The sequence below is a fragment of the Notechis scutatus genome, chromosome Z (assembly GCF_049901735.1).
Source record: "Notechis scutatus isolate UNSWTSFEM ecotype Mainland chromosome Z, rNotScu1.2, whole genome shotgun sequence".
Lineage (NCBI taxonomy): Eukaryota > Metazoa > Chordata > Lepidosauria > Squamata > Elapidae > Notechis > Notechis scutatus.
This window is the reverse complement of record NC_142025.1, coordinates 65407861-65423660: the sequence shown is the minus strand read 5'-3', so window position 1 is coordinate 65423660 and position 15800 is coordinate 65407861. Positions and strand designations below refer to the sequence as shown.

At 44.0% G+C, this 15800-nt stretch overlaps 1 protein-coding gene across 4 annotated transcripts in view; it reads left to right on the top strand.

Annotated features, from left to right (window-relative positions):
* Nucleotides 1-15800, top strand: part of DPY19L1 (dpy-19 like C-mannosyltransferase 1) — a 148983-nt gene that overhangs the window by 34424 nt on the left and 98759 nt on the right. For all 4 annotated transcript variants that reach the window (XR_015745836.1, XR_015745837.1, XR_015745838.1 and 1 more), the window contains exon 8: nt 2329-2386. Coding sequence is in view for 1 of the 4 variants with exons in the window: in XM_026674865.2 (XP_026530650.1) it covers nt 2329-2386 (58 nt within the window). In the remaining 3 variants the exon portion in view is untranslated. The remainder of the gene's footprint in view (nt 1-2328; nt 2387-15800) is intronic.

The following is a 15800-nucleotide window of genomic DNA, read 5'->3' as shown; positions in this document are numbered from 1 at the left end:
AGAAAGCCTTGCTGAATAAGTCCATTTTCTCTAGTATTGTCGCTCATACAATGGCCACTAGCTGCTTGCAGCAAATTTTATACTGTGTAAAAAGTTTTTCCTTTACTCAATCTTGAATCTTCCTGCCTTTAGATTCAGCATGTGACCTCAGGTCTTACTATTATATGTGTGAGAAAAAAATAACTTAACTCAGTCTTTAAATAAAGATTTAATTCTTTAATTCATGCATTAAAATAAGTTTATTTAGTGCAATTTGCAGATATGATGTAGTGTCTCCTGCTTAGGCGGGGGGGACTGGACTAGATGTCCGACAAGGTTCTTTCTAACTCTATTAATCTGTTAAATCTGTTAAATGTATTCTACAGAAAATATTGTTGAGCAGATGATAATATTTTGGCATGCTGTGCAGAATATTCCTGTTCTATTCACATGTAAAAGTACAGTTAGACCTTAATTAATGATTATAATTGGGACTAAAATATCTATCATTAAGTGATGCAATTGTAAACCGTAATGTTGTATAACCACCTCATTTAGCAACAATTCCTGCTGTAACCATTTACATTGTTAAATGAGATTCACAGGTTGTTAAGCAACGACCTCCTCACAACTTCCTGCTGGCTTCCAACAATCAAAATCAGTGGGGAAGCCAGCAGGAATTTGTATGTTCCAGATGACTTGGAAGCAGACTGGTAGACATGTAAAGAGGGGTGTGCAGAGGTGGCTAGGAAGATAAGGTACAAGTACAGCAGTGCCTGGGATGGCAACTACCTGGCAGGGTGGGTGGCTGGCCAGGGAGACATGTAAGTGCTACTGCATGATTTGCCTGACAGCTGCCATAAATCGGGTCTGATTACACTGCAAATTTTGTTCTTAATTGTTGTTGTTGAGGACTACATGTACCTGTAATTAACAAGCTATAGAATTTTCATTTGTTTGAATATTTCTTCTATCTGTAAACTGAATATTTTCATGGGTTTACGTGGTAGCCAGGAAAATAGGTGTTTAAATTAGGAGGCAGTAACAGAGTGTATTAAATCTGTTGGGTATCTCCGTAACTCAAGTATGTCTTTCCCTGGGAGCAGAAGACTGTTTTTGAATCCAGGAAAAAGTGCATCTTCTTAAAGAAGATATTAGCAGGTATTGAAAGTTACACCTGTCTTTCCTGAAACATCTTTTTTAACTTCATAATCTGATTAGATGCATATTCTGAATACTTGTTTATTTGTTCGTTGGATTTATATGGCTGCCCACCAACTCTCAGTGACTCTGGGCAGCTTTACAAACAATAAAAACCCAATATAAAAATAATAAAAACATACCCCCCTCCCCCACTGGGGACCCCACTGGAAACAACAGGCAATTAAATGAGCCACTTGATTGGCCCTATTCCACTCTGGGTTACCTAGGCCTGTTGGCAGAATCAGGTCTTCAGGGCCCTGTGAAACAGTATCAAAGTGAGGGCCAGTCTAATTTCTGCAGGGATGATGTTCCAAAGGGAGAGAGCCACCACCAAAAAGGCCGTTCTTCTTGATCCTGCCAGATATACCTCCTTAGGAGAAGGAATCACAACATTCTGTGCCTCCTTGTGTAGTGCATCAGGTGGCTGTAAGTGGGAAAAGACAAATAACCTGATCCCAAGCCATAAAGGACTTGAAATGTGACAATCAGCACCTTGAATTGCATGAGAAGCATAACAATCAATACAGCTCCCACAGGAGAAGTGCTGCCTGGGTCTGCCTAAAACCATTTGACTGCTGCATTTTGAACTAATAGGACTTTTGGATATTTTTCAAGAGCAGCCCCATGTAGAGTGCGTGTTGCAATAGTCAAGACAGGAGATGACTAGGATGTGACTGTCTGAGCAGGGGTTGTTGGTCCAGGAAAGGGTGTAACTGGCATACAACCCATAGTTGTGCAGAGGCTGTCCAGGCCATAACTGCTATTTTCTCCTTGAGCAGAAGTTTTGAGTCCAGGAGAATCCCCAGATTAAACACTGGATCTGTTTGGGGTAATGTCACCCCATCCAAAACCAAAAGTGGCAGTTATCCATGGATCAAGGAGTCACAAACTCAGAGCTATTCTGTCTTGCTTAAATTCAGTTTCAGCCACTTGCTTCCTGTCCAGCTCTTAACAGCCTCCAAGCACTGTGGGTGGGAGGGTGGGGTGGGGAGTCATGACATCGCTTCACTCTTTTACTTATCTGACATTTTAGAGCAGATTATTATTCATAAAATGAAAGTATTTTTATTTTGTCATTGAAGCTTGTCTGAAAAAGAAAATTTTATTACATTTCTTCCCCCTCTCTCCCTTTCTCTCCCTTTACAGTGGGAACAGATTTGGAGGGTTACTTACAATGGCATGCTACTTTTTCAACCATGGGGAGGTACGTCTGCAAATTAATAGTTATTTTAAAAATTGAATTAACATTTAAAATGTAAGTACTTTATAGTTAAACTAACTTTTAAGATGTACTGTTGGAAATATATTGAGATGTTCATATTTTCTGATTTGATCAAATGAATTTGGATCTATTCCAGAAAGGTGCTTTGGAGTATGCAGAACACAAATGTAGCATTTGTTTGTAACTCTTTAAATCAGACGCACATTTTGCTGCTTAAACAGTGTGCTTTAAATCACACAGTTATTTTGTGATTTTTCTGACTATCATAAAATGAGGTCACATAACCTTATTTGCAGGATGCTGTATGCTGCCATGTTGCCAAGTGACTAAAGGGTTGGGTTGTGACTATCATAACTATGGATTCAGATCCCTTTTTTCAGATAGGTTATAACTTCAAATGATGGCTAATGAAGAGTCAGTGTTTGTTTTGCAATTTGAGCTTCATTCATTGCTTGTATGACCAAACTATCTCAGTATCATTCTGATAACTTTTTTTATTAAAATGTTTTTTATTTTTATATTTTACACATTTCTTCACGTAAGCAATGTGATTCCAGATTACAACATTTATACATAGTCATACTTACATTTCCAACTTTCTTATTTAATATCACATCAAATTATTAACTACTCCACTAATCTTTAAATACATTTCCATTTCATATTTCAATTCATTAATTCAATATCAAAATCATTTCCTCACATATATTTTTATTTCTTTATCCCCTATTATTTCCATTTTCAGTTTACCACCTGTTTTATTTTGCCTTATACATTATTATCTTCATTAATTAACTCAAGACCAACATATAATAAACACTAAAAAAAAAAAAAAATTAATGTATTTAGGATCCACATGGTATATTCCTCAATCTACAATATATCTTATATTTATTCCAACACTATTCATATAACCATTTCATATTTTTTCTTTATTTCCACATAGGCAAACTTTACCCCTATAATTTAAATAAAGTTTCATTCCCCTACTTTTAATTATAATATAATACTCCCATTATAAAATTCCAATATGATCCATATTGTTTATTTTCTCATATCCTTTGTTTAGTCAATTATAATTTCTATTTCATTTATATATATACCGTGTTTCTCCAACAATACGGCCTCCACCAATAGGAAGGCCCAGCATGTTTTTTTGGGCATAAAATCAAATTAAGCCCCTCCCCCAAATTTAGGCCTATCTTAAAATATGCAAAATAAGGGGAACGGCGGGAGACTTGCCGTTAGGAGCACCCGGCGGGCAGGAATTCCTCGCCACCAGCCGCTCCTAACAGGCGATCATGGCGAAGCGCGGAGAGTTCCCTACTCCCACCAAACACCTTTGCTGCAGACACCTTTGGCACCCGCCGCTGTTGCTGTCCCTTCTGCCCATTCCGCTGCCACGCTTGGAGCTGCCGCCCGATGTTTGGAGTGCCGCCGCCATTTGGAGCTCCAAACGCGGAAGTGGCAGCTCCAAACATGATGGCGGGCGATCTTTTTATTTTGGTCCGCACGAAGTTCAGAGCGAGCAAGAGAGGGAGACTGCGATGCCTCCATCTGAGATGGCAACCTCACTAGTGGATCACAACGTTGCTGGAAGCCCGAATCGGCGGGATACGATGGCAATCTTTTTGGAGCGAGAGGAAAGGGAGAGCAGAGTTGTGAGGCGTAATTTGCAGGAGGAAGTGCTCAGCACGTGAGGAGTGCGCTGGGGAAAGAGACGGATGGGACGCTGGACGCGCTGGGTTGAGAGGGCGCCGCCCCTCCCCCTCTCCGGAAAGGCGGGATCGTAACTCTCAGGGGGTCAAAAAAAAAAAAAAGCGTGCGGGCTCCTGAAGCTGAAAGGCACGATGGGGCGAGGCCAGAACCCTCCGGCTCCGAGCAAAGGGGCGGGCAATGAAATGCACGGATGAGTGGAGGAGTCGAAGCCATTTCCCAGCAAACATCCCCATTGGGAGGCGCCGAAGCTTTGGAAGTTGTGGATTGGTTGGAGCTCACGGTGGGGTGGGCTCAAAGGAGGTCCGCGGCAGCAGGGTTGCCTCACCCACCCCCTCCCTTCCCATGTCAACAAGCGGGCGCCTGCGCCGGGGGTTTGCGCGTCTTTTCCTCTCATGCGCGGTATTTGCTTTCCGAGCGAGGCCCGGGTTTGGCCTAGAGCGGGTGGTGCGGCGGCGGCAGCGTGATAAAAAGCGGGCGGCCTCTTTCCCCCCCTCTCTCTCTCTCTATGTATGAAAGAGCTTGCCTCGCTCGGAGCGTTTGGCGAAGCACATGAGTTTCGCAGTCGGAGAGGGAGGCGGCGGCGAAAAGGACGCGGTGGCAACGGCAGGATGCTGCAAGTCAGGACCTTGCATTGAAGCAGCCCGGGGGCACGTAGCCACCTCCCTCCAGCCCATCTTGAGGATTTGCCTTTTGTTGTTGGTATACTTGGCTTCAGGCGCTCCTGTCGCCGCCTTCCCTTTGCCTTCGAAGGTAAAGTGAATTATTTTAAAAACCTCTGCTCATCCCGCCAGGGCCGCGGCAGAGCCGTGCGGGCTGGGCAGAACCAGGAAACACCCGCGGCTCGCTTTCCCGGCTCTGCCCAACTCGCACGGCTCGGCGCAGCCCTGATGGGATGAGCGGAGGTTTTTAAGATAATTCGCTTTACCTTCGAAGGCAAAGGAAGGCGGCGACAGGAGCGCCTGAAGCCAAGTCTCCCTCAGGGTTCCGGTTGCAGGGAGGAGCCCTGACTGGCCGCATGTGGCTGCGCCAAACGCCGCGGCGGCGTTACTGTAACGCTGCAGCAGCAAGGGAGAAGGAAAAGCAACGGTGATGGAAGGTCTCCCGAACATCCAAGCTGTCACCGCCTGCCCACCCGAGGATGCAATGGGGGATTAGTCACCCGAAAAGACGGCCTAGCCGGTTTTTCGGGGTCAAAAATAAGGCCCAGCCTTATGCGTGCTTGTGTGAGCAAAGCGTGATCGGAGCTGCTGTCTCTCTATAAATACTGGTGGGGAGGTTGGCTGTGTTGTCATTTCTTGATTGGTCGATGCAGTTGATGTTTGGAGATTGGCTGGCTTTTTTGTAAGAACATACGTGGCTGAGGTATTGGCTGTGTGTCTATCAGCCTCCTGTGTTGTAACAACCTGGGTAATGGGCTGTGTGATGACCTTCTGAGTTCTATTGTTTTGACATTACAACCCAGGAGATTACAGCACAAGAGCCAGGATGTCAAAACAATAGAACTCAGAAACTCATCAGACAACCTATTACCCAGGTCTTACAAAAAAGCCAGCCAATCTGCAAACATCAATTCCATCAACCAATCAAGAAATGACAACACAGCCAACATTCCCACCAGTATTTATAGAGAGACGGCAGCTTCTGATCATCTTTGCTCGCTGACAGCTATGAATGCGGCCAAGCACCAGCCTGAAGATGGCGAGTGGGACCTCATCGAAATGTCACCAAGATACTCTCAATCTTACACGGGAAAAGACCCAAACATGCCAAGACCTGCATACCTGTACCCGTGAAAATCTATGTATATGTAGATTTTCACGGTACAGGTATGCAGGTCTAGGCATGTTCGGGTCTTTTCCCGTTTAAGATTGAGAGTATCTTGGCGACGTTTTGGCGAGGTCCCACTTGCCATCCTCAGGCTGGTGCTTTCGGCTTTGTGCCAGTGCAAGCAGTGCGTGATCGGAGCTGCCGTCTCTCTATAAATACCTCCACAACAAAACTCACAAGGCCAAAATCTATGAAAACAAATATCGTACCTCTACGGGAAGGAAACCTTCTGGCTAACCAGGACCTACGAGAAACTCGAAGTCCGAAGAACCACCATCTTGTGTGATCTCACATTCCTACGCAATTGCCGAGACAAAAATGTGATCCCCACATGCTTCCAACTCAAATTCCATTCCAAAACTTCAGCCACTGAAAGGATTCTGAAAAGAACGGAATTAGCCCTAATCAGAAACGAACTCCACAAGAAAAGATTCCTACTAGACCAAACCAACAGAGACCTACTCACACTCCATCTCAAACTCAGCAACAAAATCCACAGGAAACTCCACAGACTAGAGAAACGCCAGAAACCCAACCCTTCTCCACAACAACACATGAAACAAACAGTACATAACATATCAGACAGAACCCTCACATACACAGAACCCAGCCACATACATTGGACAAACCAACAGGAGAATAAATTCACGCATCGCAGAACACAAAAACAACAGTCAGAAAAGAAGAAAATACTTCCTCCCTCTTCCAGCACCTTAAAGCCACAGGACATGAAATTAATTTTGAAGGAACCAAATTAATATCCAACACTGAACACTCCAAAAGAGAATAATCAGGGAAGCCATCGAGATAGAGAAACACCCCCATAACATGAATAAATGGGACGATACCTCCCGCCTACCAGATATCTGGAAACTAGCCCTTATCAACAAACGAGTCCCAGCCACCAAAACCAACAATGGACCCAAAACAAAATGGGACATCACCGCCAATCCCCCTCATCAGACCCAGGCCCAAGCCCATCCTATAAACGAAGGACCACCACCATCCAGAAAACAGACCACGGCTGCTTTGGGGTCGCACCCCCGACCCCAAAACCAAACAAGCTGGCACATGCCAAGAACACAAACCTAGACCCCAAACTCGAAGCCAGACTAAAACCCAGAATGCTACATCACAGCCAACCACTCAGGATATCACATCAGAAAACTCAGGAAATTACACCACAAGAACTCAAGAAGTTGCAACACAGCAAATGACCCAGGAAATCACAGCACAAGACCAAGGATACCACAGCAATAAGTCTCACAAGGTCATCACACAACCCATTACCCAAGCCGTTACTACACAGGAAGCTAATGGAAAAGAGATCAAAGCACAAACGACCCAGGAGATTACAACGCAGGACCCAGGACACCACAACAAAAGAACTCGCAAGCCCATCACACAACACATTGCCCAAGCCGTTAAAACACGAGAGGCTAATGGAAAAAAAGATCACTACAAAACAAACGACCCAGGAGATTACAGCACAAGATCCAGGATATCTCCACAACAAAACTCACAAGGCCATCACACAGCCCATTATACCAACATCAACTCCATCAACCAATCAAGAGGCAGCAGCGCAGCCAACCAGCCCAGCACACCAGCCCCCCACCACCAGTATTTATAGAGAGACGGCAGCTCCGATCACACACTGCTTGCACTAGCACGAAGCCGAAAGCACTAGCCTGAGGATGGCGAGTGGGACCTCACCGAAACATCGCCAAGATACTCTTAATCTTACACAGGAAAAGACCCAAACACACCTAGACCTACATACTTGTACCCGTGAAAATCTACGAAAACACACACACACACACACACACACACACACAGTGTGTGTGTGTGTGTGTGTGTGTGTGTGTGTATATATATATATATATATACACATACATATTTGTTTTCTTAAGTTTTCGCGGGTACTTACATGTATGGCATTCGGCTTTGTTCGGTATTTTCCCACGTCATTGTAGTTGTTCTTTAAAGTTGTAGCAACGTTTCAGCAGAATCTCATCTGCCATCATCAGGCTTCTGTATAGTGTTCGCCTGTGAGTCAGACTTTACAGTGGTTTCAGATTTAAATTTGGGGCAGCCTATTGCTGTGCCAGAATGGTTTTTTCTTCATCCTGATTGGTTGGGAGTCTTGGTCTGTGTTTATTGGTCTCGGAGTTTGCTGTGTTGATCATCCCAAGAGAAAAATCTTCCAGATGCCCCAAACTATACGGCCTCCCAAAAATACACAAAGAAGGCATACCTCTCAGACCCATAGTCAGCTCCAGAGGAGCACCACTACAAAACCTAGCTAAACACTTAGCAAAACAGCTACAGCCCCATGCTGAAACAGCAGCTTCACATGTACAAAACTCGTACCACTTCTTGGAAATGATCAAAGATCTACATGTGGAGCAAGAAGATCTGCTTGTAAGTTTCGACGTGGTTTCACTATTCACTCAAGTCCCGATAAAAGAGACCCTTGAAATCATCAAAAATAAATACCAACCAGCTAAACACCTCATGGAACTAACAGAACACTGCTTAACCAACACATATTTCATATACAAAGGACAAAGATACAAACAAATTGAAGGAGCCCCTATGGGATCACCACTGTCACCCGTCATTGCAAACCTGTTCATGGAAGAATTCGAATCCAGAACCCTGGCCAATGCCATCCACAAACCCAAACTATGGTTAAGATACATCGATGACACATTTGTGATTTGGCCCCATGGAAAGAAAACCTAAACAATTTCCTAACACACCTAAACAGCACACACCCCAAAATCAAGTTCACCATGGAAACGGAAACAAACAAACAACTACCATTCCTAGATGTACTAATCTACAAAAAAACAGATGGCACACTAGGACACACCGTATACCAGAAGAAAACACACACTAACCGCTACCTCAACGCCCAATCCCACCACCACCCAGCACAGATAAACTCCGTGGCTAAAACACTAATTACCAGAACCAAACGCCTGGCAGACAAGACACACATTAAGACTGAACTATGCACCCTGACTAAAGTACTGACAGCCAACGGCTTCCACAAAAAGCAAAATCACCAGCTTGATCCACAAAAACACACTGAAACATAATAGAGACCCAGAAGATGAACAGACCTATGGAACAGCTGTCCTGCCCTACATAAGAGGTACTACAGACAAAATTAGTAAGGTACTACACAGACATCACATCAAGACTGCCTTCAAAACAGACAGAAAAATAGCAGCCATCCTTAGCAACCCCAAAGATAAAATTGACCTGGAAAACCAAGGCATATACGAAGTCCCCTGTGCATCATGCCCAGCCACATACATTGGACAGACCAATAGAAGAATAAGTACCCGCCTGGATGAACACAAAAATGCAGTCAAAAAGCTGGAACACACTTCCTCACTAGTCCAACACATGGAAGCCACAGGTCATAGCATCAACTTCAATGGCACCAAAACCCTAGCCACTATAGAAAACCCTAGCCACAGAATCATCAGAGAAGCCATAGAGATTGAAAAAAGACCAGAAAGCATGAATAGAAGAGATGATTCCACCAGGCTGTGAATCATTTGGAAGCCTGCACTCACAAACAAAAAAATCTCCACATCACAAGCCAGGCAAACACCTGGGCACAAACAGATCCCCCCTGATACCTTCAGCTCAAACACACCCCAACCAGGCACCCAGATGAAACCCAGCTTCCTAACTAATGATAGCCGTCCATTTACCCGAAGCCAAGCTGCACTAAAAACCTCCAATAAAGTAACACAAAGCTGCCAGCCAATCAAGATACAAAAAGAACCAAAAAACAGACAGAAGGTATTAGAGACACCAATTAAGCAGAACACAGCAAACTTTCTCAACTTTAAAAGAACAACTACAATGACGTGGGAAAATACCCGAACAAAGCCGAATGACATACATACATACATACATACATACATACATACATATATATATATATATATATATACACACACACACACATACATATACGTATACATATACATATACATATACATATACATACAACCTGGTTGTGCTCAGGTTAGTCTTAGTTGCTGGGGGATTTGAGCTGGTGAGCTGTGATCTTGCTGTTTGGCTTCGAGTTTGTGGTCGTGCCGCATCTTCATGGTGGGGGTCAGTTTGCTTCATGTATGGCTCAGAGGGGTTTGAAGTGGGTAGTGATGCAGCTGCAGTGCGGCTTCTGGTCCGTGGTCTGGTTCTGGTCCAACCAAGCCCCCACCTGAACAGAACACACCTCCAGCCAATCAGAACACGGCCAACCCCCCAACCAATCAGAGCACAGCCAGGCCCCCAACCAATGAGAACACACCCCCACCCAATCAGAACACAGCCAAGCCCCCACCCAATCAAGTCACACGCCCACTAGCAGTTAAAAGGAAGAAACAGCTGCAAGCTCACATCACTCTGAGAAGCACAGAGCTGAAGACACAAGCCTGAAGATGATGAATGAGACTTCATTGAAATGTTGCCTAGATACTTCCAATCTTACGCAGGAGAAAACCCGAATAACTAAAGATCCACATACAAATACCATGAGAACCTCAGAAAACATTATATATATAATATAAATGGATTAATAATAATAAAACCCTCTTAACATCTCTTAATTCATCTTCACTTTTCTCATATATATAGTTATATAATACTCTTAGGGTAATTCCCAATACATGTTTAGTTTCAAATCTCCCCATTCTAAATTCCTAATAAAAAATACCTTAATACATTCCCATGTGGCATCCCCCTTTTATATCATATTTAACCCTTATCTCTAAATTTCTCGGCCTTGTCATTTCTCTTGGTTTTAGCTAGCTTTCCCTTTTCTAAATTTTCCCGATCTTTCCTTTTTATTTCCCTCTGCCAGTCACCCATCTTCTCCCCCACCCTTTACTATTCTCTTTTTTGTAGTTTCTTGTAGAATTTCTTCTTCTGTTGTTTAATCCTGGGACCGTTTTCTCTTTTCTTTATTAACTCTATCATCAATGTCATAGTTTTAGTTCCTTTAATGTCTTTTGGCAATATCTCTTGTTCCCCATGTTCATCTGAGTCACTTTCCTCTTCCTTTAACTCCTCCTCTGTGAAATTTCTTTGTTCTTGTACAGACTGCATTGCCATTATTTTTTTTGCCAGTATGTCCAATAATTCCCTTCTTTCTTTCAACATTCCTCTCACAATTTGCAATCCCGACTTAAAGTCTTTGCTTATTTCTTCCATTTTTGTTAAACAGTTGAGTTATTAAAATTCAAAACCTTTTGTTGTGATCTTTGCCAAAAGTCTCCTTTTGTCTTTATTTCCCTTATTAATCCTCTGTTTCTATCACAATCAGCATCCAACAGTCCCAGGAAATTGCATTCATGTATCCTCTTAGTACAGTTTCTCCCCCCTTTTTTAAGTTTCCGGGGTTCTTGCTATTTTATTAGTCTTTTATCTCATAACAATTATAAGATCAGTGATTTTCCATAAAATTCTGAAGGAAAACAGTCTTTAACCATTAGATGGCGCTATATCACTTTCCACTTTTCAAAGTTCTTTTCTCTTTTCAATTGTATTAACGTTAATTTCCAACTATTTCCATTAGCTTTCTTAAAAATAGTCAATTTCAGGCAAGTCCAGCATTTTGTCCAATGCCTAATTAATGCCAGATTATATATATTATTCCAAATTTAGTCTCTAATTTCATTGTAGCTTTTTGTACTCCAATTTTGTTTACCTTATCTTTTCCTCTTATTTTCCGTTCGCTGCTATGAAACCCTTAAGCGAGGGCTCTTTCTTTCTGCTTCTTGGGGTTATTAAGAAAAAATCAAGTTCTTTTGTTTGGTTACATGTCGCTCATTACTTCACCGCTCCAGTGCATGCTTAGGTCCCAGCAGCATTCCGTCTTCAGGGCAGCCATTAAACTGCCATTTCTCCTTGTCTTCCAGGGCAGTAATACCTAGCTAGGGAGGGGAAATGCGGCTCCCCTCGACCCAGCTGCCGGTCTCCCCCTCTTCCCCAACCCCTCTGAGGTGGTTCAGATGGTTCAGTCCCACAGGGACCCCTCCAACAAGGTAAACACAGATCAAAGCGGTGCACAATCACAGTCTCTGATCTGTCTTCGACGGAAACACCACAGGAAGTCTGAGTATCATTCTGATAACTGATTAGTCTATTTTGCATTTAGTCCACTTTACGCTTATTGATGAGAAAAAACACAACAACCTGACACTGTTTGTTTTAAGTACGAAACAAATGAGTACTGGGACAAAATTTTCTCATCAAAATGTATTAGGTACCAAAATCAATGTATTTTGAAACAGTTGAGTACTGAAGTACCACTATACCTTGTTTTAATCATGATCAAACAAACTTTACATTCTTTGGTTTTACTTCTAACAGTCTTAAGCTTTAATTCACTCAAATATGGATTTGATTTTCTTGATTTTTTGTTTGTTCTGTCACAGAGCTGTTTAAAGCTTTAACAAGCTACTTTTGAACATCTAATTAAAAATATTGCCTGGATCATTCTTTTGGTTTATCATCTTTATATTCCTTTTTAATTTTAAAACATCAGTCAATTTCTTTTATTGATCCAATAAAACATTACTTTTCAAATCATTCTCTTAGCCTGCCTGTTGTAAATCCATTTCCAACATCATCTCTATTTTGTCAGATAAAATTTCTTCTACACTTGTCATTTCTTCAGTAACATCTTTTCGATTTAGTTTGCCCATAGAACTAGACATCATTACTGACATGATTGATATTGTAGTTACTAATTTTGACACCATTTTCATTATTACAACATTTTGTACTTTATAAACTTGCATTTTTTCCTCTATCTAAAATCCCTCCCCCCGGTAACAGCCCCCAGTTCTTCACTCGTTCTCAGCATGTTTAGACCACCCTTCAAGGGCTCTGAATTGTTTAGATTGTTGAAGAATCTTCACCCCCTGGATAGAGGTTTTTTTCTTAGAAAATCTTAGAACAGGTTTGACAGCTAGCCGACTTGTCAGTTTAGCCAATTTTGATTTTCACGCAAGAGGATCAACTAAGCCCAGGTCTGCTGCATTAAAAGCAGCAGCTAGGATCAGAGCCAGGCCCTAGCCCCTAAAAGACCTTCTAGGGCAGAGGATAGGCAGGCCAGACGCAGATAGAAAAGCCTGGATAAAGAGTTTGATAAGGCTGTGAGAGAATCCAAAATGGCTGAAAGCAGGGCCATCTCTCCTCTGATTCCACAAGATGGCGGACAGCAAGACCAACTGGCAGATAGCCAATATTTTACTGCTTGGTCTCCTGGTGGCTCAAATACTCAGGATTTGCAGGGAAACCTTCAAATCAGAGCAGAAACCGCTCATAATGTTTCTGAGCCATCACAAGGATTTTTGATTGCTGGACCAGGAAGCCAAGCCTCCAGCAGAACCAGAGCTGTGCCTGAGGCCACTTTTATGCCCACAGTGGCAGGATTGCAGCCTGAAGAAACCCAGATGCAAGAGATGTCATCTTTCATTAGAGCTTGGATCTCCCAAGCAATTAGACAAGAATTTCAGGCAGAAGTCAACCAGCTGTGCCAGCTGTCTTGTTTGGATGTTAACAGAGGCATTCCTCAGAGGCATGGTCAGGCTTCAGCAGAGCAGCAGATCTACCACAGAGATCGTTCTGCATTCCCATCGGGAAGAAGCCAGTCTTATGTCTCCAAAATGGACCTCCTTCCAGAGAGAAACTTTTCGGACAAGGAGTCGGAGGTAGCAGGTCCCCCCTCCTTTAAGGACCTTTTTTAGCCAGCTTTGTTCAAGACTCTGCTGGTTAAGGCTAAGAGCACAGCCCATATTAAGGACACAGTCACCCGGGATTTTCCCCCAGAGGGAGAGGATAAGAAAGATTATCTAATCACTGAAAAAACATCAATGGTGGACGCTGCATCTGTGCCCCAGATGTTTTTGAATGTGATTAAAAGACAGTGGGAATCCCCTGAGATCTACACTCGCCCTATTGGGTCAGGATCTACTTTATTTAATGTGGACCAAGACCTTTAGACATTATTGAAGTGCCAAAGGTAGATGGTCCAGTGGTAGCCCTAGCATCCTCATCGGTCATCCCACCTGACGCTGAGGATGTTTTAAAGGCGGAGGACTGGAAGGAGGAGATGGCACTTTGCGGAGCACATCAAGCAGATGCCTGGGCCATCAGAGCATCCATGACTGCGTCCTTCACATGTGCTTCTTTGTGGTGGCTGAGGCAGTTGCAGGGCAGAATTCCATCTGAGGACCTCAGGGTGCATCAGGACCTGAATAAGATAATAGCCGCAGCTCAATTGACCGCTGATGCCACCCTCAGCGTCAGCCAAATTTTCTTCCAGAGCAACATAGTCTCCTCTGGCTAAGAAATTGGCAGATGGATGCCAGAAACAAATGGAAGCTGGCATCAGCTCCCTTTAACGGAGAGAGGCTTTTGGGGGAGGCCCTGGATCACTTTTTAACAGAGACCAGGGACAAGCAAAAGATCCTGCCCTCCCAGGGGAGGTGTTTTGATTACAAGTCTCTGCCCTATTACTGGAAGCCCTCCTTTAAACAGGAGGAAGCTGGGGCAGGCTTTCCCCATCAAAGTAGGCCCTTCTTCCAAAGATCCTCGTCTCAGGCCAATAGACCGGCCTTTGCTGCCACAGGGTGGCAGAGGCAAGAAGGCAAAAGGTCCTTTCGGGGTTCCAACAGACCTTTTAGATGCAACAAGTGACGCCCAAGCCATTTTTCCCATAGGGGTCCGTCTGGGTCTATTCTGGCAGAGGTGGGAACAGACCACGACGGATGCTTGGATCCTGACAACCTTATGATCAGGTCTCTAACTGGAGTTTTTTTCCTCCCCCCCCCGAGTCTTTGTGTGCTGCCCCGTCTCCAGGGACCCCTAAAAGAGGGATCTCCTGTAATCAGTGATTCACCATCTGCTGAACATTCAGGCCTTCCAGCCGGTTCCTGGAGATCAGGAGAGACAGGGGTTTTACTCAGTTTTGTTTGTGATTCCAAAGGCCTCGGGGGTGGTGTGGGGTGGAGAGCTATCCTCAACTTGAAAGGGCTCAACAGGCATCTAATATACCGAAAGTTCAAGATGCACTCCCTCCACTCCATCCTAGAGGGGACTGGGAGGGAGATTTTTTGGCCTCTGTAGACCTAACAGAGGCCTACCTCCATGTATCAATTCACCCTGCCCACTGCCAGTTCCTGAGGTTTTGCTATGTCGACCACCATTTTCAATACAGAGCTCTCTTGTTTGGCCTGTCATCAGCCCTACGGACAATTACCAAGCTCCTGGCGGCTTTAGCGGCATACCTCAGGTCTTTATCCATGAGGATCCAGTACTATCTGGATGACATCCTGATTGCATCCTCTTCCAGACCCCAGGCGGAGGAGGATCTTATGTCTACAATAAGGATGCTTTGAGAGCACAGGTTCTCGATAAACCTGGACAAATGCCACCTAGTCCCATCAACTCATCTCTTGCATTTGGGGGCAATCATAGAAACTTTGGCAGGTGAGGTCTTCCTCTCCCAGGAGCACAGACAGCTTAAGGACCATGACATCACAGATCCTGTCTTCCAAAGAGGCCTCTATCATCTTGCTGTCTCAACTGCTGGGCAAGATGATATTGTGCATGGGCATTGTCCCGTGGGCCCGCTTCCATGCCCAGACACTGTAGTTGTTCCTGCTCCACTGTCAGAGGTGACTCAATGATGAGGGTTCGAGTACCCGTGCCAGTTCTTCACTCACTCCATTGGTAGCAATCCTGGGCCATGGATCAGGGGTGTTTGTACAGGGAGCCCCAGAGGATTACCATTACCACTGACACCAGT